The sequence below is a fragment of the Corylus avellana genome, chromosome 1 (assembly GCF_965113065.1).
Source record: "Corylus avellana chromosome 1, dhCorAvel1.hap1.2, whole genome shotgun sequence".
In the NCBI taxonomy this organism is placed as follows: Eukaryota; Viridiplantae; Streptophyta; class Magnoliopsida; order Fagales; family Betulaceae; genus Corylus; species Corylus avellana.
Window position 1 is genome coordinate 10,655,868 of NC_142490.1, and position 27,713 is coordinate 10,683,580.

Consider the following 27,713-nt stretch of genomic DNA (forward strand, 5'->3'; position numbering starts at 1 on the left):
TCATGACATGCTTTGTTTCTGTAAAACCAAATGTATCATATGCCATAGAGGCAAAATTTTGAAACTTGTGGTGATCCACCTGAGGGATACCAAGAGAACAACCTAGAGAGATAATAATATTAATCCAATCCACCATAAAGGAGAAGTTAAAAGCTGTAGAGTCCAGAGGCAAAAAGAATTACACCAAGCGAATTCTTGAGAATCTCTTGAGCTGGATAGAGGTAGTCTTCCATTGGGAGTTGAGAGGGTTGATTAAACCAATGTTACTTTGAATGGCTATATCAACACCCTATTACGAATTTAGCCGCTCATGGTGGTGCTAGAATAGCCTCTTGCCATGTTCATCTTCTCTTCAACTCTTTAAGCATCCAAGAAGATATTTTCTGTCTAAAACTAAGCACACCTCTCTTCAGGGCTTAGATGTCTATTTATAGGGTGTAAAACAAACCCTAAAAGCCATAGGAATCCTAGAAAAATCGTATTTCAGTCTCGTAGTCAAATTAGGAAGCAATCCTAGTACAAATCGGAATAGCATTCGTCCAGATTTACATTTTATATTGCGGGACGCTTTTGGCATAGCAAACGTCCAAATTAGGAAAATCCTATGATCCCTTGTAACGATGATATGTATAGTATTTCAGCTACTGTGATGATCCTTGATAAATGTTTATAGAATTTTAATGTTTCTGCTGCTTAATATCTTCTCTTTTTAAGGAGTAGAGATCCCTAAGTCTTGTTCCTTGCGGAATAAGGTTGGGAGAGGAACCATAAAGTTAATTACCAATTAATTAATTTTCAGGGCATTACACTTTGGCCCCTGCTCTACACGTGGATTTGTGTGCCCCTCAACGTCAATCCTTGGTCCTCATTCATCCACGTTGCAGCATCAATGGAAGCACTCTTTTCACACTCAATCTGTTTGTCATCTAGAAAACAAAGGTAAATCAATTCAACTACCAATGCAATCTTATGACTCAGCTTACCCATATCCTCTAATTAGGGCTATGCAGATCGGCCGCCTGCCGCCCACCGGCTACATACCGTCCGTCACCGCACCAACGCCGACTCGCCACCGACAACTGGCGGCCGGGAAATGGCAAGAAATCTCCCTACCAACATCAGGTTGGTCGGTAGGCGAGATACTACGGTTCAGTTCGGTTTTCGAACCGAACCGAATCGCATCTGTTGTAATTTTTTAAAGTATGAATATATAATACAAAATGACACCGTTTTGTGTCAAACAAACGATTCTAGATCTCTTTAAAAAAAAAACCCTAACTTAACTGAAAACACAAAAAATAAAACCCTAACTTAACTGGAAAAGGCTGAAACCCATTTTCTTTCGTCATTGTCGTTGCCGTTCAAAAAATGCAGTAAGGACTCTTGCAGTTGCCGACATTCTCTCTGGCTCCAAAACTCACTTTCTATCGTCTCTCTGTCCAAGTGAGTTTAAAATAGTCACACTTATTTGTGTTTATGTTTTTGGTCTTTATTATTATTATTTTCTGCACATTTTTTCTTAAAGTGTATGTCTTATCTTACTTCTTTCTTCTTTTTCTTTATTTTTATTTTTTTCTTTTTTTGATGACAAGTCAAAGCATGTGTGTGTGTCAGGACTCAGACTTACGTCAAATTTGGATGCGTGTGTTTTGTGCATTAGTGATATTGTGATAGCATGCGTGTGTTTTGTGCATTAGTTGGTGATAAAGTAAATAATATGGAGGGGGAGAGTAAATGTGAGTTGGCTTTAAGAGAAATAACCCAAACAACTTTACAGTTGCATGCCTCTTTTCTTCTAAGCGCTTGGTTCAATGCTTTAGCCTTTAGACATCAGCTTTACGTCAAATTTGCTACAGTAATTAACCAAGTTTAAATTTAATGTCAGTTATCAAATTAAATTTATTTATTCTTATAAAAAAATCAATGTTAAATATTGATGAATTTATTTATTCTTATAAAAGAATCAATGTTAAAAATTTATTAATTTTTAGTTCTTAATTAATTAAAGATGGATTCACCTCAAATGACACATTTATTAGGTAGTGCTCCTTGTCATCCATCTTTGCCTATGGACACTCCGATGACTCCCATAGAAATTGAAGATCTAGAAATATTTGGTGCTAGTTCTATGCCAATTGATGGTCATGGTGGTGGTGGACGACCACCACTCCCTAGAAAAAAAAGAAATGTGACGAACAAATCTGCAGCATGGGACCATTTCACTAGGGATAAAAGTACTCCCGATAATGATCCTGTAGCACATTACAATTACTGTGGAGCTTCCTATAAATGTCATCCAAAAAACAATGGCACATCATCCATGTTGTATCATGTGAGCTCATGCCAAAAGTACAAGAGTCTAAAGGCTAAGCAAGATAGGTCTCAATCTAAGTTTACTTTTGGGGCCAAGCAAGATGGTACTGGTAACAACCTCATGATTGCCAATTATTTTGAGAAGATTATTAGGGAAAGACTTTGTGAAATGATTATTGTTGATGAAATGCCGTTTATGACAGTGGAGGGAAAGGGATTTCAAAAGTTTGTCAAGGCTCTTGAGCCTCGATTTAATGTTCCTTCTCACTATACAGTGATGAAGGATTGTCTCAAGCTATATATAAAGGATAAAAACACACAGAAGAATACATTTTTGACAACTGGTCAAAGAGTTTGCTTGACAACTGACACATGGACTTCAATTCAAAATATGAATTATATGTGTGTCACTGGACATTTCATTGATCCTAATTGGACATATCATAAAAGAATATTAGCATTTCGTCGAGTGTCGAATCATAAGGGGCAAACAATTGCGAAAGAATTAGAAGAGTGTTTGGTAGAATGGGGGATTCATAGGATGCTGACAATATCAGTTGACAATGCAAGTGCTAATGAAACTGCAATTGATTGATTTTTTTTTAAAAAAAAAAACTACATCCAATAAGGAAGTTGTTTGTTGTCACGAGTTTATTCATGTGAGATGTTCTGCACATATTCTTAATATAATTGTGCATGAGGGTTTGAAGAATGTTGACGATTCAATCATAAATATTCGAAATATGGTGAAGTCTTCCCCCCAAAGATTGGCTCTCTTTAAGTCTTGTGCGAAAAGAAAAAGCGTTGAGTGCAATGCTTCATTGAAACTTGATGTTTCCACTAGATGGAACTCTACTTATATCATGTTGGAGGTAGCAGAAAAGTACCAAAGGGCCTTTGAACTTATGCTAGATGAAGATGGGCATTTTATGAACTATTTGTATGATGATGGTGTAGGAAAAAGGGGGTTGGGAACTATGACTGATGATGATTGGCACAATATCCGTCAATTTATTAAGTTCTTACAAGTATTTTATGATGTCATAGTGAAAATATCTGGTTCTATGTATTCAACTTCCAACTTATTTTTCGACATATTATGTTCTGTTCATTCATGTTTGACAAAGTATTGTGAAAGTAATGATCCTTTGTTGAGTACAATGGCGAACAAAATGAAAGAAAAATATGATAAATATTGGGGAGATGTCGAGAAGATTAACCCATCGTTGTTTGTGGCTTCTTTACTTGATCCACGTTACGAGATGATTGCTTTGGAATATTGGTTTCGGCTTAGTTTTGGGGTTGATAAAGCAAAACGGATGGACACTCGACTAAAATGGGTATTGGGTCGGTTATATGAGCACTATTCTAATGGTTATAAAAATGTTGGAAGTGGGTCTATATTGTCAAATGATGAAGAAGTGAGAAGTGGTACAACATCAGTGGATAGATCCTTTTCGGAGTTCTTTGGCTGCGAAAACAGTGGAGGCTCTTGTATGTACTCAAAATTGGTTGACATCTTCTCCAATTAGTGCACATGAGTCATACTTGTCTAATGTTGAAGATGAAGAAAGCTATAAGCTTGAGTCAGGTAATATTAGCAAAATAAATTTCATAATTTTGTAACTGTTCAACTTATTCGTTGTTTTGATTTTATTAATTCTGTCAAATTTTTATTGTGATAGAATATATGTCCAATTCCATCACATTTGACGTGGAGTAAGGCTTCAAGGATGGACTCTGATGAATGGTGTTTCTTTGGTCGAAAGAATCAAATGATGCTATTTACTATTTAATTTAATTAATTAATTTTTTATTTTTAATTCTAAGTTGGGTTGTGAATTAATAATTTGCACTTTATTTAATTGTGTTTAGTGAAGTATGATATTAACACTGAAGTATTTTGTGATTTGTGAAGTATGGATAATAAGGTTAAGTTTAATTGTTGTTGTGTTATTTAAAATGTATTTGTGATTTTCTTTAAGTGATGTATTTGTGACTTGAAGTTTAATTTTTTTTTAAGTGATTGCTGGCAGCACACTTTTTAAGTGATTTTATTCAAATATTTATTTTATTATGCATACTTTTTTATTATGGTCTCATGTTGGCAGCACACTTTTTCTTGGGACCTCATAAAGCATTATGAAGGGTTATCTTTCTTTCTTACTTCTCTCTTTCTGCTTTTTCCAGAGACTTCCACAGTTCACGCACACTGCACACTTTTTCTCTGCTTTTTCTTTCTTCGAGCTATGTTAGGCACGCTGCACACTTTTTCTTTGCTTTTTGAGAGTTGGGCTATCTTCCACATACGTAAATGTTTCATCTGCTTTTTCCAGACTTCCATTTTCAAGCAAGAATGGTTATGCTCCAACTAAGAACGACACTTCCTTTTGGTTTATCAGCTAGAATCTTGCTTGTCTTTGACTCCTTGTTTGCGATCTGAAGAAACACAGAATGGTTCTTGAAGAACCAGCTTTCTACTTTGCGAAAATTGCGATCTGCCAGCCCGTGAAGCAACGACGCCAAACAGATCAACCATACCTCTCCACCCCACGAAGCTCTCTCTCTCTCTCTAACAGGTTACCGACCGTTACCGTCACTGATTATTCGGTGACGGTAACGGTCGAAATCAAATTTGTCGAGATGAAGTTGGTGAAATTACCGACTTCACCGACAAATTCGGGACGGTAGGCGGAAAACCCCCTACCGTCACCGATTCCCCTGATACCCACCCCTACCTCTAATAAATGATCCCACCTGCCTATACCCTTTTTTCTATGCCTATCCTTCCCCTGTCTCCTAGCTGGAATCTATTACCCGCCAAGCAAAAAATAATCTGGACTATCCCACCCACCAAAACCAACCCACCTTCCTTAGAGATTACTTAACTTCTTGGGCCTAAAATTCTAATAACCCAAGCCTTAATGGACCTCCCCCTCCCTTTCATCTAACCCCTCCTTTAACCCAAACCCATCCACTCTCAAACCGGCCCTCCTATTTCCAAATTACCCAAACCCCAAATGCCCCATCTTCACGAAAAATTCCCACCCATCCACACAGTCCCTCACGATTTCGTCCATATTCCCTTGCTAGATCACATCTCCTTGCTCCCTTGCCTTCTCCTTCTTCCTCTCCAAACCTCTCTTACCCCTCCACCCCACCTCCTATACCATCTCCTTCTCCTTCCCCACTTACTTCTACTTTGCCTAGAAAAAAAGGAAAATAAAAAATCACGTGTACTGTTGATGATATGCTCTTGCCTTTCTGAAGAAATCTTGCCATACCCTGAATGTTTCCACGGAATCTCTATCTAGTTTGGAGTTTGCTGCTCTGTCTCTTACTGAGCTTTAGGATTCTGCTCCTCCCAAAGGACCAATTCAAGCTTTCATGGCCAACCCTCTCCATGGGCATTACGGACAGAATTTGGACGCTTTGCCATAACCGGTTTTGCCTTTTGCACCAGATGTTTATGCTGCCTCTGACTTGACTGTTGCGCCCTCTATTAAAATTTTATAAAGGGGGACTTCTATAACAACCTCTGTCGCTGAGTCTCCAGCACCTTCACGCCATTTTTTCAGAGCACTGAGAGAAAGACGCAGGCTCTTCAATGATTTTGTGTAAGGTAATGAGTTGTACAACCAATCATCTCCTACTCATGTTACTTATGCCCTGGAGGATTTGGAAATGTTGGAGGCTGGCCCAGTGAGGCCACCTTCCCCTACATGAAGTTCTTGGCTTGGAATTGCAGAGGGTTATCTCGTGCCTCTGCAATTTGTAGCTTAAGGGGTAATATTCTAAAACATTCTCCTGATATTCTCTTTTTGTTTAAAACAAAAACTCAACCTTTACATGCTGTTGTTGTTCTTAATAGTCTAAGTTTTTTATTTTATTTATTTTTTATTTTTTATGGCTCATGCTCTTCCCTCTAGTTCTAAAAGAGGTCTTTTGTTACCATGACGCAATGGTGTGGATCTAGAATGTATTTCGACTACTGTTAACACAATAAATGTTTGTTGCTACTCTGATCCTCCTAATAATCCCTGGTTACTTTCATGTATATATGGTCCTCTCTTGTAAAAAAAAAAATCTTGGTCTTTGGGACTTTTTGTTGAATGCTTGTTAGGATTATGTTGGGCATTGGTTGTGTATTGGTGATTTTAACATGATTCTATCCCAATCTGAAAAATATGGTGGTAGACCGTATGCATACTCCTCTAAAGATCTATTTCATAGCTTTTTGGATTCCTTTGAAATGGTTGACCTAGGATTTTCTGGTAACCCTTTTACCTGGTCTAATAAAAGACAATGTTATCATGTTATCAAGGAATGTCTTGATAGAGGTCTAGCCAACTCTCAATGGATACATTTGTTTCCCCATTTCTCTGTCCAACACTGTCCTACACACACCTCTAACCATAATCCAATAATCTTGGATACAGCTGCCTCCACTCTTTCACTCTCTCGTCCATTTAGATTTAAAGAATTTTGGACTTATGATCCAACTTGTAGTTCGGTTATCTCCAATGCTTGGGTTAATTTTTTCGATGGCTCTCCCTCTTATAATCTATCCAAGAAACTCAAAGCTACAAAGGCAGCTCTAAAAATTTGGAATTCTATTCAATTTAGAAATATCCAAAAACAGATTGCCTCTACTCTTCGTCAACTCGACATTATTCAACAGTCTGTGCCTTCAACTCAATCTTTTGAGAGACGAACCCTATATCATGCATAATATGAATTTCCCTTATTAATTTATGATTGACTATTTTTATGCAGTTAGTGGTGAAATCAACCTCATATTATTTCTCTCATTACTATTTATTTGTACTTTTACTTTTATAAAACAAAAACAAAATAATCATCTTTTGAATTGAGTTAAATTTGATCTTGACAAGCTTAATAGCAACGCCTCTGCAGTTCTTAAGGTTTGACACCCTCTATATAGCTCTATCGTTCAAGGATTCGTTCTATTACGAGTGGTAATTTTTATTATTGATATTTTTGCACACAAAAAGACCATATCACGCCTCCATGACAATGACAAAAAGAAAGGGCGACAAAAGATCACCCTGACTCACCCCTCGAGAAATTCTAAAGAAGCCGACATGAGTACCGTTAATCAACACAGAGAAATGAACTTACGATATGCAATGCTCTATCCATGAGCACCATTTCTCCCCAAACTCACACCTCCTGAGTAAATACAAAAGATACTTCCAATCAATATGATCATAAGCCTTCTTCATGTCTAATTTGCAAATCAACCTTGGTTCGCCAAATTTACTACTATCCAAGCATTCATTAGCAATAAGAATTGAGTCCAGAATTTTCCTTCTTCTGACAAAGGCATTCTGAGGCTTAAAGATAACCCTATCAACAACCCTCCTCATCCTATTAGCGAGAACTTTTTCGATAATCTTATAGATCCCTCTCACAAGACTAATAGGACGGAACTCCTTAAGCTAAGAAGCCTCGTGTGCCTTCAGAATGAGGGAGATAAACATAGCATTAAGGCTTTTTTCAAAATTAGCCCGAACATAGAAATCTTAAAAAACCTACATAATATCATCCTTAATGACTTCCCAAAGAGGGCTTCGTCAATGGGATCCTTTATTGCCATTTCTTTTTATTCTTGGCGTAGAAGTCATTTCTCGCCTTCTGCTTTGTCAAGAATCTCTTCATCTTCTTAAAGGTATCAAAATTGCTTGAAATTGCTCTTCGGTTACTCATCTTCTTTTTGCAGATGATCTCATTCTTTATGCAAAAGCAACATCTTCAGAGGCTGTTATTCTCAAGTCTTGCTTAGACAAATATTGTCTTTGGTCTGCACATGCAATCAATGTTTCCAAATCCTCTGTCCACTTTAGCAAAAATACTGCCTCATCTACTATCAATAGTATCAATGGCATTTTTCCCTACAAGCGGGCTTAGTTGTCTTCTAAATATCTAGGTTTACCCCTTTTCTTTGGTAAATCTAAATTAGCAGCTTTTCAAGATATAATGGAGAAGGTTTCAGGCAAAACTGAGGGATGGCGAGCTAAAACTTTGTCCAAAACTAGCTGCATAGTGCTTATTAAATTGATAGTGTCTACAATTCCATCTTATGCAATAAGCACTTTTTTGTTCTTCTTCTTTCAATGTACTTAAAAACCATCTTATACAATGGGCACTTTTTTGTTCTTCTTCTTTCAATGTACCTAAAAAAAAAATAAAAAATAAATAAATAAATAAAAGGACTTTTGGCCCAATTCCCCTCCATTTTTGCTTACCTCTAACGGGTACTACAAAATTGCCTACCCCTCCATCTCCATGAAGCCACTGAATAGTATGAATAGCAGAGGGTGATGAGTGTCAAATATTGCATATTTGAGCCCCTTAATTTATATCTGTTAATCATCCTTTAGTTGTGTTTTAATTTGATGTTTTGTGTTAGTTTTGTGTTTTCAGTCTTTTGTAGGTTGCTAAAGGAAAACTACGCCTTTAAAGTAAAAAATGCAAGATTTGGAAGAAAGTTGAAAAAATAGCCATTTGAGGAAGTGAGACCGTGCACACAACCCTCCACTCGAGCGCATATAAACTCGATCCTAGTAGGGTTGTGCTCGAGCGCACCCACGCCCACCAGCAAGTCATCAACACTCGAGCGTTGCACCGCAGAAGGAAGAACGCATGCATGAGTGCGATCGGGAGCACTGGCCATGCGCTCGAGCGCACTCGTCTGAAAGGCTGGCACCAGTGCCCTTTTTAGGGTTTAAAGCCCTAGAAACCTTTATAAATAGACTGCTAAGCCTCAAGAAGAGGAGGCTAGAGACCAAGTCCGAAATTCCACATCTTTTCTCCCTTTTAGTTTAGTTTTTCTTTAGGTTTAGGTTTTATTTTTCGTAATCATGTTAAGCTAAATTCTCAACTAAGGTTGAGGATGAAGCCTCATCAATAAAGATCAACATTGTGTTCATGTAAGTTAATACTATCCAATTTTATTGAGTTTCAATATTTCAATTTTTTTACTTCAAATCAATTGTTGAGATGATTCTTGGATATCTTTTGTAATTCAAGGATACATTTGATGATTTGAGATAATTTCATACAATTGATTGCTTGGTTTTTAATTCATACAAAAATTAGATATCCCTTGTGATTTATTCTATGGATACAATTGATGTTTTGATTTAAATTGGATATATCTTGTGATTTATGGATACATTTGATGATTTGATTTAAATTGGATTTCTTTTGTGATCTGTGTAAAAGAATGGATACATGGGATGCCTTTGATTAATTCTTTGAAGCAAAAGTAAAACATACCTAAGATTTTATTGTGAGAAGTTGAGAACTTTGAATAATATTGATGAACATGGAACATGTTACTATGATTTGATGAGTGTGGATTCCACAACTATAGTACTTTATCTCTTGATTTTTTTCATTTTTATTTAGTTTATGTTTTCTTTTTATTTTCAAAAACTAAAATTTAAACCTTTTTCGGAACTAGGTTAAGGTTAAATTAGTTTAGATATAATTTGTTCTTCAAAAACACAATTTCCTGTGAGATTAACCTCACAGTTGCATCCCTATATTGCAAAACGATTCGTGAACTTTTGAGTATTAAAATTTTCACAACAAAGGGCACAACCTTGATGGCGTTAATAGTCAGTAGACTACAAGTCAGAATTTCTCTTTGACATGCTCCCCATTTGTTATTGTTATCTCTGCTGGAAAGTGGAAAATATGAGAAGCAAAATTTGAACCTGGAATTTGGTTTCATGATATGGTTTAATTTTTTCTAATTTTTTTTTGTATATTGGATATTGCATATGGCTTCCGTTTGTACAGGCCTTAAATGGATAGGACTTATTTTATTTTATATTGATTCCCACAATTTGGCTTTCGTTTGTAGTTTGTACAGGCCTGAACATGGATTGTCATGGGACAGGATCTTTACGGTCGATTTTGGATCGGAGAATATCTAGCTCATAGCTAAAATTTTTGAGAGAGTCACAAATGGGACATGTATCTCACTAATAAAAGATAATTAAAAATAAATTAATAAAAAAAAAAGGGTGGTTGGCCACCCCATCTTGACCATAAGGGGTGGCCAGACCACCCCATTTTAGCTTTGAGCCACCCCAGGGCCAACAGGGGGTGGTCCGGGTCCAAACGAAAGAAATTAAAATAATGAGTTGGCCCTTAGCAGTGGTCTAAGGGCCAAACCGTTGGGGTTGTTCGGCCATTCTTGGCCGGCCATTGAGGGTGGCTCAAGCCACCCCTAGCTAAAATGGGGTGGTCCGGCCACCCCCTATGGCCAAAATGGTGTGGCCAGTCACCCTTTTTTTTTTTTATTAATTTTATTTTTTAAATTTTAAATAATATTTTTTATTTTTATTTTTTATTAGTAGGACACGTGTCCCATTTGTAGCTTTACGATTTTTGAGAATAAATTCTAGCCATAAACTGAATATTCTCTAGTCTATTTGTTCCCGTAGACATGGCTTATTTCTTTCTTATTATTAAAAAAAAAAAGAAAAAGTTATCAATAACCGGTTATTGGTTTTAATAACCACTAACCGTCGATTATAAAATAACACCCATTTAAGTGGAGCGGTTACAATTATTAAAATTCTATAACCATCTTATACAGTTTCGAGTTAAAGTCAATTACTAATCGACAGGCATACAAGGAAGTAGATGCTGACCATGAGTAGATGCTAATCATGCTGTTAAAGTAAAGAATTTTATTTTTTTTTGTAAATAAAGTCTTTTTATTTTTAGGTTTTCTTTTTGATTAAAAGACATTGGTTTGTTATTTGATAGCCTCTACTATCAGGACCTGGTATAAACCAACCTTTTTATTGCATTCGGTTACTATGTGACACATCATCAATTTAAGAAAAATGTAAAAAATATAAGTGAGAACAGCCATACCAAATCAAAATGAGAAAGAGGAAAAAAAAAAAACCATAGCCGGCGAGACCCAAGCCAGACCTAGCCGTGGGTCACCCTTTCTGGCCACTTTTTTATCAAACCTAACATCAAAATCCGTTTCTAATGCCTCAAAACTCATTTTTAGATTCAAAACTAAAATCTAGAAAATGAAAATTAATCATTTAGAGATTCTATCACCCTAAAAGGATCCGCCGAAGAGCGCTGCCACTTGCCGTGACCTAGCCGTGGATGTGGTGGGTGAATGGTGCGAATCTCCCACTAGGAGAGAAAGAGAAGAAGAGGAAATAAAATTTTTGGTGAAGAGGAAGTGATGAACCAGCTAAGAAGAGAAAGTGAGAGAGAAAGAAAAAAATCCAATATTTTTGTTCCTATTCTATCATGTGTAATTAGCTGTGACGTGTACACCGTCTATCGGTTATTGCAACATATGGACTTCATAGAAGGTTTATCCTTGTTATTTGGGTTTTGGTTTTCAATGACTGAAGAAAAGCGACGTCGTGCAGAGGCGTAAAAAGGAGGTGAATGGTTGTAGCTTCATTTTAGCCGTTTTGCAAATTGCTCCCTGTGGCAGCCGACTTTTGAACTCATTTTCAGACCAGCGAAAGGTACTCTCTTTGTTCTTATTTTCACGAAATTATTCTCTAAGATTTTTTTGTATTGCATCCTGTGGGTTTGAGTCTAGGGTTCTTCTTCATACCAAAGTGATTGAATTTTTTGCCTTGGTAATTGGAGAAACCTGATTGATGATATTCAGCTTCAGGAAAACCATCGCCGCCTTAGATTAGCTTTACCGCCCAGCCCGGAACACGCCACGACCGCCCAGATTCGGACGCCGCCACGCCACGCCCAGGCCGATCCCCACACCGCCCAGTATCGGACCACGCCGCCACGCCTAGGCCGATCCCCACCGCTGCTCCACCGGTAACTTGTATAAACAGAAAAAATTTCTGTAAAATTAACTTTTTTTTTTTATAAGTAAAATTAACTACAAGAAATAATGGATATTCCCCAGATGATATGTGAATGTCTTATAGAAACTTGAAAAAAAAAAAGGTCTCATTCCCCGGTGGCGGCGTGCTCCGGCCGTGGTGGTGGGCTGGGCGGTGAAGGTAATGGTTTGCGTGAGAAAAGCTGAGTGAGAAAGAAGAAAGAATGGGTTTTTTGGGTCTTTCTAAAGTGAATAAAGAGGCTGAAGATACGATCCCATGATTTGTGGGTCTAATTAGTCAATGTGCATCAGTTAGGGATTAGGAGTTCTTGTCTGCAATATTGAATTTTTTGTCCATTAGAAATTTAGAGTCATTATGTGTAATTATTAAAATCCTAATCCATTTGGGATAGGAGCTTTAGAGGCCTATAAATTGTGGATAAGGATCCCCTCCATTTTGAAATGGAGAGGAACCATTTTATGGTCTAGATTAGATTTCACAAACTTAATAGTTTATATGTTGCTACATGGTGAATATGGTGCCACTTCATTTAAATGATGTGGCACTATCTAGAACAGTTAGATGTTAAACAACAAAATCTAGACTTTGAAATGGTTTTTCTCCATTTCATTTGAAATGGAGAGGATCAATTTCCATAAAGTGTAGAGTCATAAGGGCTTATTGTTCAAGAAATAAAAATTAAAGCTTTGGCTTCGTTTTGGTTTAGGAGGTCAGATCCCCTCCATATGATCACTCTTTTCTCTGTCTCTAATTCTTTTTTTAGCAATTTTTTGATTTACAATGGATATCTAGGGTCCTATCAAGTTGCTATCAGAGCATTGACCTTGTGCATACCCCTTACACATAATCAAAAGGAAAACTTTGACATATCTGATTTGGTAGAATACCCCGTGACTCCCAATAACAAATCCCAACAGAGTGATGAGACTCAATTGTAGTCAAGGATTAAAGGAACGACTGACAACAAAGTTCGATCAAAAGTTTGAGAGCAGTTTAAAGTATTTATTTAAGATTTGATCATCCAAGGTTTCGCCAAAGTTGTCAAAATCGCAGGTGTGGTACCTAGGGCCAACTAGAATGGTGTCTTCTTAGCGATCATGATCAAAGGTGTTCTTGCATAAAGGCAAAATTTCCTAGATAGAAAGAAGAAGATCCAACTAGTTGGATTTTATGAATGGAAATTTTTTTTTTCACTTCTATCCAAACCTGAAGACACCTCCACCAAGATTAATGGAAGCCACCTTAACCTTTGATGCTTTTAGCACCTGATGGAAGCAAAAAAAAAAAAAAAAATTCCACTTGTTAGATCCCTTTCTTCTTGCCGAAGAAATTTTACCTTCATGCAAGGGAACCCTGATTGTGATCGCCAGGAGGACTCCATTCTGATTGATCTTGGGTTCCATGCACAGATTGCCGAACACGGTTAGCAATAGATTCAGAAACAAGTTCTAACAACTTTGGCTAAGGCTTGAGTAATCCAATTCTAAAAAAATCCATTAAGCTTCTCAAACTTCTAATCAAGCTTTTCCATATACCTTGCTTCAATCATTGACTCAAACTAACTCTCATCTCTCTATTGGGAATTGTTGTCGTATGGGGAATCCGTTAAATTAGAGATACCAAAATGCATGATGTTGATGCTCAGATGCCAATTTGACAGGACCTTAGGGTTTTATCAATCGTAAATCAAGAAATTTGAGAAAATTAGAGAGGAAGAGAGAAGATTAATCATTTTGAGGGGGATCAGACCTCCAAAGATTGACCACTTTAAGGGGATTAGACTTCCAAAACCTTTACGCAACATTGTATTTCATGGGTGAATAAGCCATTAAGGCATCTGCAATTTATAACCAATTCCCTATACAAGAAAGGAAGCCTCGAAAATGAAGTGCATAGTTACCTCTTTGGTTGACTAATACTTGATGCAGCGTGACTTAGTGGATTGCAGCAAATAACAACAATAAAGAACATATAGGTATTTCTAGATCTTGGTTCTATCAAAGGATCTAAGAAATCTTCTCTAAAATGCTATATACTCTCAAAGTTTTGAAGGAAAATTAAGAAGAAACTCAATTCAAAGTAATTCTTATTAAACAAACTCAAATATAATCAACAACTGCGTTCTAGGGTCTATAAAACATGTATTTATATGCCCCCAAACCCTAAACCTAAAATTAATACAAAATTGAGTCGGAATTGAACTTTTACGAGTCCTGTCTGGATGGGACATTCCCTTGTTCGGACGGTCCCTAAAGAAACTGAAAATTAAATATGTAAAACGACTGAAAATTGAAACATAATAGAGGGCCGTTCGGACGACTTGCGAACGGAGACTCTTTTGACTTAGTAAACATTGGAATTAGCAAACTCTCGTGAAACATGACTTTGTAAATCTTTGAGTTAGGTTTCCAACGCCATCAAGCTTGCTCCAATCAGAGGTCTGAAACTCTAGATACGGTCTTTTTAGTAAACATCGTCAATCGAAAATAACATAGGCGTCCGAACGGTCTCCGACCGAGCTTGCAAACGAGGCTCTCGGGTTGAGGCTCGTCCGGACGGGCTGCAGACGAGCTTGCAAACAAGGCTTGCCGATCTGCATCAATACTTATCCAAAAAAAAGGAAAAAAAAAACTTCTAGTCGACTAATTAGGCCCAATAGTATAGACTTCCCAAAGAATAAATATCTTGTAATTTATCAACTAATTTGACCTAAAAATCATGGGATCATATCATTTGACATGAGATTAGTGTTTTCCATTATTTGACATATACTATTTATCATTTATTGTACTTGGTGTAAAAGGACTAGATTTAAAAAGAAAAGAAAATAAAAGAAGAAAAAACTGAAAATTTTTTGTGGTAACTTTGAAAATTTTGGTATTGCAGGTTATTTCATTATGGAGATCAAGGCAGATATAAAAGACAACTCTCTCATTCTGCTGAAGCAAGGAGCTGAAGCTGTGAGTTCAGTTAAAATTTGAGCTTATAAAGGCCATATCTAGCTGGTTTAATTCATGCTGACCACCATTGCATCAGAAAATTACATAATGAAAAAACTGTGTGCATTTGTCACCTTTTAGCCAAAGAACTCTCGATTTTTGTCTCCAACTAATCTCTTCTTGAAGAGTAGTTTTTTCTAGATCACTGACGAACAGACTTTTCCTCAGCTTCTCTTCAGAATCTAACCCTCTCTTTTCCTCAAGTCTCAAAAGCGCACGGTTCTTCGAGATGAGCCTTTTTAAGGGAATCCTCATTACCTAACACTTGTTCGTTCCACAATTTTAGATCAACCTTGAAAGCCTTAGCCTTTAGTTTTTGAGCCAAAACGAAGCTAGGAGATCCTTGAAAGCTATAAGATGACCACCAAAGCCTCACCCTATCCACAAACCCATCTTCCTTCAGCCACATATTCTCAAACTAAAAAAGGGTCTTTTGCCCCCTTGAACATTGCCACAGTCGAGGAGAATAGGGAAATGGTTAGAGCATCAAGGAATCCTCTTTTGTAAGAGCCTAGGATATTTAGCTTCCCAATTCAGAGAAACAAGAAACCCATCTAGTCTTGACCAAGAGGAATTAGACCACGTGAACAACCCTGCTCTGAAATAAAGTTGGAAAACTGTCATTGCGGGAGAAAAACGAGCTACCCGCGATCTTTCTCAAGGGAAGTGGGTGACATTGAAATCACCAAGGTAAATCCTACCAACTAACATGGCCAACCAGATCCTCCCAGAGAGACCTTTTGAAAGTATCGATATTAGGGCCATAAGCTCCCGCAAAAGCCTAAGCAAAGTCATCCTCAATATTTCTAAAAGAGCAAGCCACAACATACTCCCCCACACGCACCTCAATCTTCTCCACAACCCTCCTATCCCACATTAGTAGAATTCCATCTGACGCCCCACTAGAAGGAAGATAGCACCGGCCGACATACTGGCAACCCCACAAACTTCTCACAATACTGCTAGAAATAATCTCCAGTTTAGTTTCTTGCAAGCAAATAATGTATGCCTTCCTTGCCTTAAGATATTTTTGACTTTCAAACACTTGCCACCTTCATTTAACCCTCTAACATTCCACGAAAACAGCTTAGGATTCATGTAAAACCTCTTTGAGCCCTCCCCTTGTTCCTACCACGAGAAGCACTGCCAATGTGTGCATCATAGTTAATGGAACTGAACGGACTATTAAGTTCTCTCACACCTTTTTTGCCCACTTTCGAATGAGAACCCACACCCTAAGCGTCATTGTTTGCTAAAATATCCAAAAACAAGGCCAATAATCTTCCCTCATAGCCATCACACGTAAGGCCCACAAAGAGACTAATTTATAATTTTAAGCTGATCTTACATTCCTTGCAGAGAGTTTTTGAGTCAGCTTTTGTGGGAAGGAGGTCTATTGTTAAGGAACGCTTCTCAAAGAAGTATAGACATCCAACTTTGGATTCTAAACTTACTCTTAAGCGCTTAAATGCGGTAATTTTTTGTTGTGAATCCTTCTTTCCACCCTTCATTCCATAAATTGATGAAGCAATGCTTTGCTTCTTGTCTGATATCTTCTATAAATTAATTGTTGAAACAGGAGGCCAGGTGCATGACAAAAGCAAGACGACTTGGAGTTACTACTCCCTTGCTGTATTCTGTCGATCCTGTGCTGCATACTCTAACGTTAGAATTTGTGGAGGGTCCTTCTGTGAAAGATGTATTCCTTGAATTTGGGTCACATGGTGTTGTTGAAGAGCGGTTGGATGATATTGCTTTACAAATTGGTGATGCAATTGGAAAATTACATGATGGTGGTCTCATCCATGGAGACTTGACCACATCGAACATGTTACTCAGGAGTGGTACCAATCAGCTTGTGAGTTTCCCTTTTTTTTTTTGTTGTTTTTCTTTTGGTTGGTATGACCGAATGTTTCCCATCTTGATCGTGATTTCCATGACTAAAGTTATTATCAACCTGCTTATTGTCAGTCAATATCTTTCTATAGGTCCTCATTGACTTTGGTCTAAGCTTCACTTCAACCCTTCCGGAAGATAAAGCTGTTGATTTATATGTACTTGAACGGGCACTGATCTCCATGCATTCTTCATGTGGAAATGTGGTAAGCCAAGTGGTTTTGCTTTCCTTAATTCTAATTTTACTTGTACTTTTTTATTATAGAGAGAATTTATTATAGAGAGAAAATAAGCACGTAATTGAAACTCGGACTCTTCTAAGTGGTTGGGGTTGGAGAGCTAGCCTAAGATTAATGCTACTTTTTTATTTTTTATTTAAATTTCTTGCTTTTTTTAGAATGCTTAAAATAAAATCATATGCTTTGAACCCCAAGGGGTTGGCCCAAGTGGTAAGAGGCTTAGTCTTTGTGGTAGTTCATGAAGTCCAAGGTTCGAATCTCTTCGGGTGCAAACAATTCCTTGGGGCCACTCGATCCATGTCAAGGGGGCGCTCTACACTGGTTCGAGGTTTACTTGATTGGGGTGGGTATATGCAGTGGCCTTGCCTTGGAGGGGTTTCTTGTCAAAAAAAAAAATCACATGGTTAATTACATTTTCAGGAGTGTGTTTTGAGAATTCTGAGAATTTCCATACTTGAGAATGAAAATGGCAGGCACTTCTGAGACTGCGACATTTCTGCAGTCAAAATTATTTGCTTCTTTTTTTCTAACTTATTATCCTTGGACAAGATTCAAAATGAAAACATTGGAAATAACTTCATGTTACTATTTATTCCCAGGGGATGGATTTTTACAAGATAAACAAGATCAGATTCGAGAAAGTTGGTTCTTTTTGTGTATATTGTGTCATTTTCTTTTAAATGTGGAAAAACGCCAATTATTTGTGTTTGTTGTGTCATTTTTCTTTTTAAATGTGGAAAAATGATTCTTGATCATCGAACCCAAAATCCTCCAGTTTCTGCTTTCTGAATGGAGATTGATTTCCTCATTGTTACACTGCCTTGGATAGATGGATCGGATACTTGCTTCATATCGGAAGTCCTCAAAACAGTGGTCGTCCACATTTAACAAGCTTGCTGAAGGTGTGCACCCCCCCCACATTTGTTTGTTTTCTGCTTAATTAGGAATTTCAACTACTACTCTGTTTTATCCTTATTGCATTCCATATTTTCATACTTGTTTTTGCAACTTATTACAGTGCGACAAAGAGGACGAAAGCGGACCATGGTTGGATAAGCCATTTTGAAATATCTGTTCGCCATCAAGGTAAAAGGGAAGGATGTTCTAGTGGAGAGAGGAGTTTTCTAAGATAATCAAACCCTGTGTTGTATTTATCACAGCATGTTTGCATGTTGTAATAGTAATTTAGAGAAATGCAAATGTTTTGAACCTGATGCTTAAGATGTGAAACATTTCCAGTCAGATATTAAATAGGCTACCAATGTGTTCTAACTTTTTTTTTTTTTTCTCCAATTAGATTATTTCTTCACTCTTGAGTGTCATGAGTTACCCTTTGCATAAGATGACGACTGCTATATGGTATGGTTGGCATGAAATTTAGCCATATGCTGTTAAATTGATTTGGGACGCTACAAAGAATTGATAATAAACTCCAGTTGGTCTACCCTATTATCAGTTTTTTTTTTTTTTTTTCTTTTTCTTGGTGGGAGAACTTCACTGAACCAAATGCCAAACTATTGTGGGAAAGTGAGTATTCTTCGGCTCACATATAATTTTTAAGATTGTGATCCAAACTTGCTAGTAAGTGCCCATATTATTTTGTTACCTAAGATTTCAGTCTAAATTTGTTTCTTTCATTGGGGTGCTACTCTTGTAGTAATCTACCTCAGGTGTCATATTTGCATTATTTATTATTATTATTATTATTATTATTATTATTATTTTGGAGCACATAATTACTCAGGATCATCCCGCCTATATGTTATTCTCGAGGGCTCTTGACTATGTAAATATCATTCTTAAGAACCATGAGCCTTGACAAAATCCTTCTGCTTCATTTATTGGAATAGTGCTCAAGTGGTTGTCCCCTTCAGTTTGCTATACCATTTGTTTATGTGGCCTGACTTTTTTGTGTGTTTATCTTCGGATTTGGTCTTTTCTATCACAAGCTTAGTTGGTTTTTTTATCAAGACATATACGCTTTAGTTTCGTATGGTTACAGATTTTGTTCTTAATCCTCATGGGTCTTGCGTGTCATGTGATTGCATGTGAAAGGATGTACCACAAAAGTGTGGTGGGGTGCTTTACACGGGTTTGAGATTTAAGGTGGATATACGAAGTGGCTCTGCGGTAAAGGTCATTTAAAAAAAAAAAGTACCACAGGTCCACAAGACACTGAAAGTGGTCCTCAGGCTATCATAGTTGGTATCGAGGCTATTTCCCTAATAAATGCATGGACAGATTTCAGTTTCATTATCATCTTCATTCATGACTAATACTAACAATGGCAGAATGCAAGGGATTTTCATGTACACTTCCTGTCTACTTGTGTATCTCATTTTGGTAATGAAAATTTTATTTATATAAAGAAAAAAGGGCAATAATTGTGGTAGTATAACCATGATTGAGACCTCATTGCAAACTTACTTGAGTATGATACTCTTTCACCCAAGAAGAAAAAAAAAAAATGAAAAAAGCTGGTGCCTACATCCCATTGCAATCCCCTATTCCAGGCTGGCCAAAATTTGGAAATGATTGCATTTCTGGTCCAATAAAATTAGGGTGGGGTTGGTTTGATTGTGACTACATCCATTGATGCCCAAAACAGATTTTTGCCAAAAGCTGTTGCCTTCAAAGAAACCAGTAAAACGAGCCTTCAACTTGATTTACCAGTTACCGGATATCAATTGGAGTGCTACTTCACCGTGTATATATATATATATATTAAATATTTGTTTACCCATCTTCCGTGTTTACCCGATTCTAAGAGAACCTAATATAAGCAGTTGCTCTGGAACATGCTTTAGGTTAACGAGGCATGGCGTAATCGTGGGCTTGTTGCACCCCCACATGATTGTCTTTGCAAAATTTCTGTTTAAAACTACTGTTAAGTGTTTAGTGTCATTTTCTTACACATCTTTAGTTTATCTTTTTTTAAAAAAATTAATAATGTAAATTTTACAGATTCAGTAATAGATTTGTTCATTTTTTATACGAAGATTGATAAAAAAGCAAAAATGAAAACTAAATAAATCTCTTATCACATTCATGTCACATCAATTAACGTCTTTTTGACAAAGCAAAGGTTATTTCAAGTCTATTAAATAATTTTTTTTTTTTTTTATCAGAGATTTATTAAGTTTTACTTTGGTCCAAATATTTAATCTCATTTTCTCTCTCTCTTGTAAGGACATGTCACAAAATATATATATATATATATATATATATATAACCCCATCAAAAAAAAAAAAAAAAAAAAAGAAAAAGAGAAAATATCAGCATTTTCTCTGAACCAAGAGGAGGAGAAGAAGGAAGTCCTTCTGTCATGGATCAACGCCATCGACTCTACAACACCCATGTAAAACTCCTGGCCTTCGACATCCTCTCTCTCACCCAAACCCCTTCTCATTCTTCCTCAGAACCCATCTCCTTTTCTCGCAAAGGCACCCTTCTTTCCCGCGCAGAAACCGTCGGCACCATCACCTCCCGCGAGCTCAAACCCGGAAAGTTCCTCAAATTCGCCATCGACGACGGCACCGGATGTGTCAGCTGCGTCCTCTGGCTCAACCACTTCTCGTCCCCCTACTTCGCTCGGCGCAGCCCGCCAGATGTTCGACTTATTGCCGAAGCGGCGAATCGCTTCGCGGCGGAGATTAGGCTCGGGGCGGCGGCCCGAGTGCGCGGGAGGATCACCAGTTACCGGGGGGCGGTGCAGATCACGGTGTCGGATGTGGTGGTCGAGAGAGACCCAAATGCGGAGACCTTACATTGGTTGCACTGTATTACTTTGGCTCGCAAGTGTTACGATGTTGGGACTCCAAACAAGTAGTAGTAGTCGCTGTGTTGGTTGAAAGAATTCAATCAATGTGTTCTTGAATTTGGTGAAATGGGTTTTGGTTTTGAATTCGATTCCTGCAAGTGTGCGAATGAATTCTTAAAGAATTTTGAATTGGGATCGATTTTGAGCTTTGAATGCTCGAGCCAATTCATGATTATTCTAAGCACAAAAAGGCTGAAATATAATGGAAGGAAATCGTAAAAATTGGAGAAGTTAAAGATTATGGGGCATTCATTTTCTAAATTCTCTGCATTCTTATTGCAGATTATGTAGGTCTAGAATTCTATATATGTTCAACTTGCTTATCTATATATATACTTTTGAAAAGTTACATTAAATATTCTTAGTTTAAAAAATCAATCTATAAATATAAATGCAAAGCATATACCTATGATACAGTAAGGCATAAATACTTCAACTCTGATATAGCGTGTAATACTATAAAATTAACTAATTAAGGGTACGTTACACTTTCTCGCTGAATAATCACCACATTTGCATTCATACTTCTAAATTTTGACTCATTGCTACTTACTTCTACGATACGAACTATCATTTTGTTCCGAGTTTCACTCTATGGTAAATTACACTTTGTCTCCATCCCAATTTACCACCTCATTTTCACTTACATCTCTAAACTTTGGCTCAATGCAATTCACTCCATGCATGTGATGTGTTTACCATTCACATTTATTGGTTCAATCTAACTCGGGGAATAATTTTCGAACGAAATGGTAGTTTATAGGGATGAGTTATAGTGAGTCAAAGTTTAAAGGTATGAATGCAAATAGGGGTGGGCAAATTATTCAATTACCGCCTACCGACTCTACCGACTTCCGGCTGTCGGTAATAAAAAAAAAAAATTATACCGACGTTAGTAACCGAACTGAAAATGACTTAACTAAAACATTAACCACCGAAGTATGGTAGGACAGCGTCCTAGCAATATTAATTGGTTTTCATTTAATTTTATCTATATTAGTGACAATTTGTAATAATTTAAGATAATGAATATGTTAAGGGTGCTTCAAAACATGTCCAATAAACACTTGTTTAGCCCTAAAAAGGCCATTTGGGCCTAAAAACAACCAATTTAGCCTAAAAAGGGATTTTATTGTTTTGTATGTTCAAGATTAAACTTTTGTTTTAGTTAAAATAAAAAATAAAAAAATGGTCATCTAAAAGTTAAAAACAATCAATTTTTGGCCCATTTAAAAATAGTATTGGCCCAATTAAAAAAAGCCCACGGTTAATCGATTAACTAAAAATTTGAAAATTTTATTCTTATCGAAATGAATTTGGTGAATTAATCGATTTAACCGACAATTTCGGTTAATATTTAAAAAATGCTTCTCCTGTTAGTGTTATAACCGATACACACCCCTATATGCAAATGAGGTAATAATTTGGTAGGGGGCAAAGTATAATTTATCCTTAAAATTAAATATATATTTTGATGAACCAATGAAGTGATGTTACGTGGTTAGCTATTTGACACCATAGTTCCACACTTTTTTTTTTCTTCTTTTTCTTTGAACCTTCGCTCCAAACTATATCAATCAATTCAATCCACAAATGGAACAACAATTTGCTACAAATTGCTAAACCCTATTCATACCAACTCATCTAATAAAGTGACATGTGGCCCATAACTATTAAAAAATATGTGAGAAGCACATATTAAAAAAAGGGTTAAGTACTTTTTTAGTACCTCGGTTTGCACTTTTTTATTTTTTTCCCTCTAGGTTTTCACAACAGTCAAATTAGGTACCTCACCTATGGAAAAATACAAAATCGATACCTCATTAAGTTTCAGTTAGAGAAAATTAACGACATGCCACGTGTCATTCCCAAAAAATGCCACGTGTCTTAAAAAATTAAAAAAAATTGAAAATTGAAAATTCTATGGGATGGCCGGCCACCCCATTTTGGCCAATGGGGGTGGCCCTTGCAGTCCCTTTGGGGGTGGCCGAACCACCCCCAAGGGCCCTTGGGGGCCAAAATGGAAATTTTCAATTTTCAATTTGTTTTGTTTTTTGTTTTTTTTTTTTTTTTGTAGATTTAGTTTATTATTATTATTATTTTTAATTTTTTAGGACACGTGGCATATTTTGGGAGTGGCACGTGGCAGATCGTTAATTTTCTCTGATGGAAACTTAACGAGGTATCGATTTTGTATTTCCCCATAGGTGAGGTATTAGATTTGACTGTTTTGGAAACCTAGGGGGAAAAATAAAAAAGTGCAATCCGAGGTAATAAAAAAGTACTTAACCATTAAAAAAAAAATGTGTTTCTCACATATTAATGGACATATGTCACTTTATTAGATGGGTTTGTATGAATTTACTACAAACTAGTTTGTAGCAAATTTATGTCCCCACATATATACCCATGACTCATGGGGTGCAAAGGCGGGCGGTTTTTAACCGCCCGCTAACCGCTAACCGCTATAACCGCCAACCGCCTAACCGCCTAACCGTTTAACCGCATTAACCGCTAACCGCCTAACCGCCATAACCGCCTAGCGGTTAGCGGTTAGCGGTTATTGGGTCTACTAACCGTAACCGCTAACCGCTAACCGCCTTTTTATATAATATATTTTTATAATTATATATATAACATAATCACTTGATTATTAAATCACAATTTTTTTTAAAAATAATTAAATCACAATTTGAGTATTAATATATTATCACTATAATTTATATGATTATATCATATAATCACTTGATCATTAAATCACAATTTTTTTAAAAAAATAATTAAATCACAATTTGAGTATTAATATATTATCACTATAATTTATATGATTATATCACATGAGATTGATTATTAAATCATTTGATTATATAATAACAAATTATACATATATAATATGACATAACTCATAAGTATACTAATTCATACTAATACAACAATTAAATATCTAGAGACTTATTTCCAATGTATGTTATAAACCTATAAGTCTATATAAGTCTACATATGTATATGAATAATATAAATGTATAATATCAATAGTTAATCATATGATTCAATGACAATTCAAATACTTTATTCAAGACTTCAAGTGAATCATATTATTAATGTACAATGATGATATGATTCGTATAATATCAAATTAAGTAATTGACATTGGATTAAACAATGACCAATGTGTTACTTATAAACATAATTTAAGTATTAATGTATTATCATTATAATTTTAGTAATTTATATATTATCACGATAATTGATATGATTATATCACATGATGACTTGATCATTAAATCATATGATTATATAATAATAAATAATACATATATAATATGACATAACTCATAAGTCATAAGTCTACAAGTTAATCATATGATTCATGTACAATGATAATCACAATTGATTCAATTGAATTAAACAATATGTTACTTATAACTACAAGTCTACAATTTAATTAAAGCATTATTAGATACTTTAGGAATTTAGGATTTAGGAGTTTGAACATTACCATTTACCATTAGATATTAAGTTCAATTCAAAGAAAAAAGATTATAAGTAAATATGATAAGAATTTAAATAATTAATCATATGAATCATATGATATAATTTAATGAGACTATATGATTATATAATATCAAATTAAGTAATTGACATTAGATTCAACAATGTGTTACTTATAATCACAATTGAAGTATTAATGTATTTTTTGAACATTTTTTAGAAAAAGAAATTTAACCATTTTTTGAAAGGAAGAAAAAAAGAAAATTAACAATTTTGAACAATTTTGAATTTATATATATATATAATTGCTTATAGTTATATTATATGCATATTGAATAATATAAATGTATAAGATAAATATTTAACTATGTGATCCAATTACAATTCCAATACTTAATCAATTATTCATGTACAATGACAATGACAATGTGATTCATATAATATCAAATTAAGTAATTGACATTGGATTAAACAATGTGTTACTTATAACTACAATTGAAGTATTTTTGTTTGTTTGTAAGTTTATAAGATCAACACTTAATCATATGATCCAATGACAATTCAAATATTTATAGCAATTGGGCCCAAGAAGATATTAAAAATACAAGAAAAAAAAAATGAGGGTAAAAAAAAGCCCAAAAAAATAAGCCCAAAAAGCCCAAAAAAAAGCTCAATTTTAAAAAAGCGGTTAGCGGGCGGTTATCTATTTGACTAACCGCTAACCGGCCATTAACCGCTAACCGCTAACCGCTAGGCGGTTAGCGGTTGCGGTTAGTGAAATTTACTAACCGCTAGGGCGGTTACGGTTAGCGGTTATTGCCACTAACCGCTAACCGTAACCGCCTTTGCACCCCTACGGCCATGAGAAAAAAAGGATAAAGAAGAATGATTATGTGCCAACTAAGATATCAAATATGATGTGCCATATTTGATTAGTTCCTCAAAATATATCAATTTACTTCAAATTATAAGATGTGATATATATATATAATGAACCAGATGTAATCAGATCTAACCCCATAGAAGTTAATTACAATCCATCTTTTATTTTAAGGCAAATTTTACAAAACCTCATGAATTTCCTGTATTGTTGTTTTTCTGTTTTGTATTTCCTTTGAGTTCCCCTGTAATTGGTTTTCTTTGCTGTAATTTCTTTTCCTGCATTAGTTTTATTGTTCCCTTTATTTCCCTGTATGGTTTTATTTATGCTTGTAATAAGGCTCTCTCCTCCTACTTTGTTGCGCTCGGTTGCTGCCCGTTATTACTGGTCCAAAACCTTGGGTTGTGGATGTGAACTTTATCCTGGCTTTCGAGTCGAGGAGGATGAGTATCGGCTTGGGGGTTTTGCTCTCAAGGTCGAGGAATAAGTATCGGCTAGGGGTTTTGCTTTCAAGGACGAGGAATAAGTATCAGCTTTGGGGTTTTGCTCTCAAGGCCGAGGAATGAGCGCTACCTATGCATTAGATGGTGTCTGTTTGATGCAGATCTGAGTTTTAAATCTGATAGTTAGTCATAGGTTAGCGGATGCTGTGTTTTGGTTGATTTGGTTTGTTGTTGATGACTGTATCTTTAGCTTCGGCTATGATTTACTTCAGAGCTTTTTGTTCTGTTTGTAAGAGTTTTAGGCTCACAACTTTTATCAATGAATGAGTATGATATGTTTCAAAAAAAAAAAAAAAATTTACAAAACCTCATGAATTTCTACGTGTTTTGTCATTACTCCTCAATGTTCAAAAACTCTCAATTTAAGGTATTAAACTTTCAAGTTTTTGCAATGTCCCCATTTCCTTAGGATTTTCTGTTAAATCTTGTCAAAATTCTCAAAATACCCATTTTTATTGTATATAAAAAAAAAAAAAAATTGTAAATATTCAAGAGTTTGTCAAGATTTAACGGAATTTGCGAAAAGTTACGCCTAAATTTTTGCAAAAACAAAGAATATATATATATATATATATATATATATATATATATATATATATATATATATATAAAGGGGTGTTTTAGGAATTTTGACAAGATTTAATGGAAAATGAAAGTTCGATACCCTAAATTGAGAGTTTTTGAACATTAAGAGAGTACTTTCAAAACATGTACAAATTCAAGAAGGTTTGTTAAGTTTCCCCTTTATTTTATTAGCATTATACTTGGGGCCTTTTTTTTTTTTTTTTTTTTTTTTGAGCACTTTGGGCCTGTTTGAGTAAGCATTTTAGGGGATTAAAAATGCGTTTAACATTCAAAAAGTCCGTATGAAGAAAAAAAAAATAACTGTTTGGTAAAAAAAAAAATGAAAGCACATTTAAAGGTCCAAAAAAAGAAAAAAAAAAAAAGCTAAAAAGCACTTTTGACAAATTTTTTTGCCAAAAAACACTTTTTGACTTAAAAACTTTATTTTTTTAAACATAATCCAAACATGTACTCCTTAAACGTGCCATCCAAAATTTGTGGTCCTAAAAGAAATGATCCATGTATTGGTAGGATGATGGTAGAGAGAAAATGAAAAATATTTTGAGAAACTTTAAATAATATTTGAAAGTTTCTAAAAAATAATATTTTAACAAAAAATAGCCTTACCACACTTTTTGTTATTTTAGCGACTCACTTTTTTAGAGCACCTTACTATTTTAACAATCCACTTTTACTATTCTATTTAAATATTCTTTTTTAAAGATTTGTTTATTCTTTTTTTAACTATTAAAGAAAAAGAGAGAATGAAAAGCAAAAAGGAAAAGAGAGAAATGAATTGTTTAATCAATAGGTGATTGAATAGTAATTTTAAATTTGGTGAGTACTGTTCATTTCACTACTTTGTTTTGTTAAAGTAGTGAGGCTGAAAAGTGGACATTTAGGCCATTTTGGTTAAGGGAAATGCTAGGTGTTCTTCTGGTGTCTTCCTAACTGTGATATGGCTTTTAAAATCACCAATAGATTAAAAGTCAATAACAATAACCTCAAATTCAATGATAATTTTAAAAGCCACATCACAATTGGAAAAACAATAGGAGAACACTAGAAGAACATCTAACATTTTCATTTGGTTAAATTGCCTCACCAAAATAACTAA

General features: G+C 35.5%; 2 protein-coding genes across 4 annotated transcripts; both read left to right on the plus strand.

Moving 5' to 3' along the window:
- Positions 1-11,700: 11,700 nt before the first annotated feature.
- LOC132170854 (Protein kinase superfamily protein) lies at positions 11,701-18,615 on the plus strand. 3 transcript variants are annotated; one of them, XM_059581979.2, is made up of 8 exons: positions 11,701-11,858; positions 12,008-12,174; positions 15,090-15,163; positions 16,562-16,675; positions 16,782-17,060; positions 17,191-17,304; positions 18,167-18,239; positions 18,356-18,615. In XM_059581979.2, exons 3-8 carry the CDS (start codon positions 15,101-15,103, stop codon positions 18,391-18,393), a joined length of 681 nt encoding a protein of 226 aa, XP_059437962.1. In that variant the 5' UTR covers positions 11,701-11,858; positions 12,008-12,174; positions 15,090-15,100; the 3' UTR covers positions 18,394-18,615. The 3 variants fall into 3 exon arrangements, with proteins under 3 accessions (XP_059437962.1, XP_059437963.1, XP_059437961.1); XM_059581980.2 differs by having other exon boundaries at positions 12,014-12,174; XM_059581978.2 differs by lacking the exon at positions 12,008-12,174 and having other exon boundaries at positions 11,702-11,858.
- A 1,994-nt stretch (positions 18,616-20,609) lies between these two features.
- STN1 (Nucleic acid-binding, OB-fold-like protein) lies at positions 20,610-21,393 on the plus strand. The gene has a single exon (XM_059584020.2). It carries the CDS (start codon positions 20,663-20,665, stop codon positions 21,164-21,166), a length of 504 nt encoding a protein of 167 aa, XP_059440003.2. The 5' UTR covers positions 20,610-20,662; the 3' UTR covers positions 21,167-21,393.
- The last annotated feature ends 6,320 nt before the right edge of the window (positions 21,394-27,713 follow it).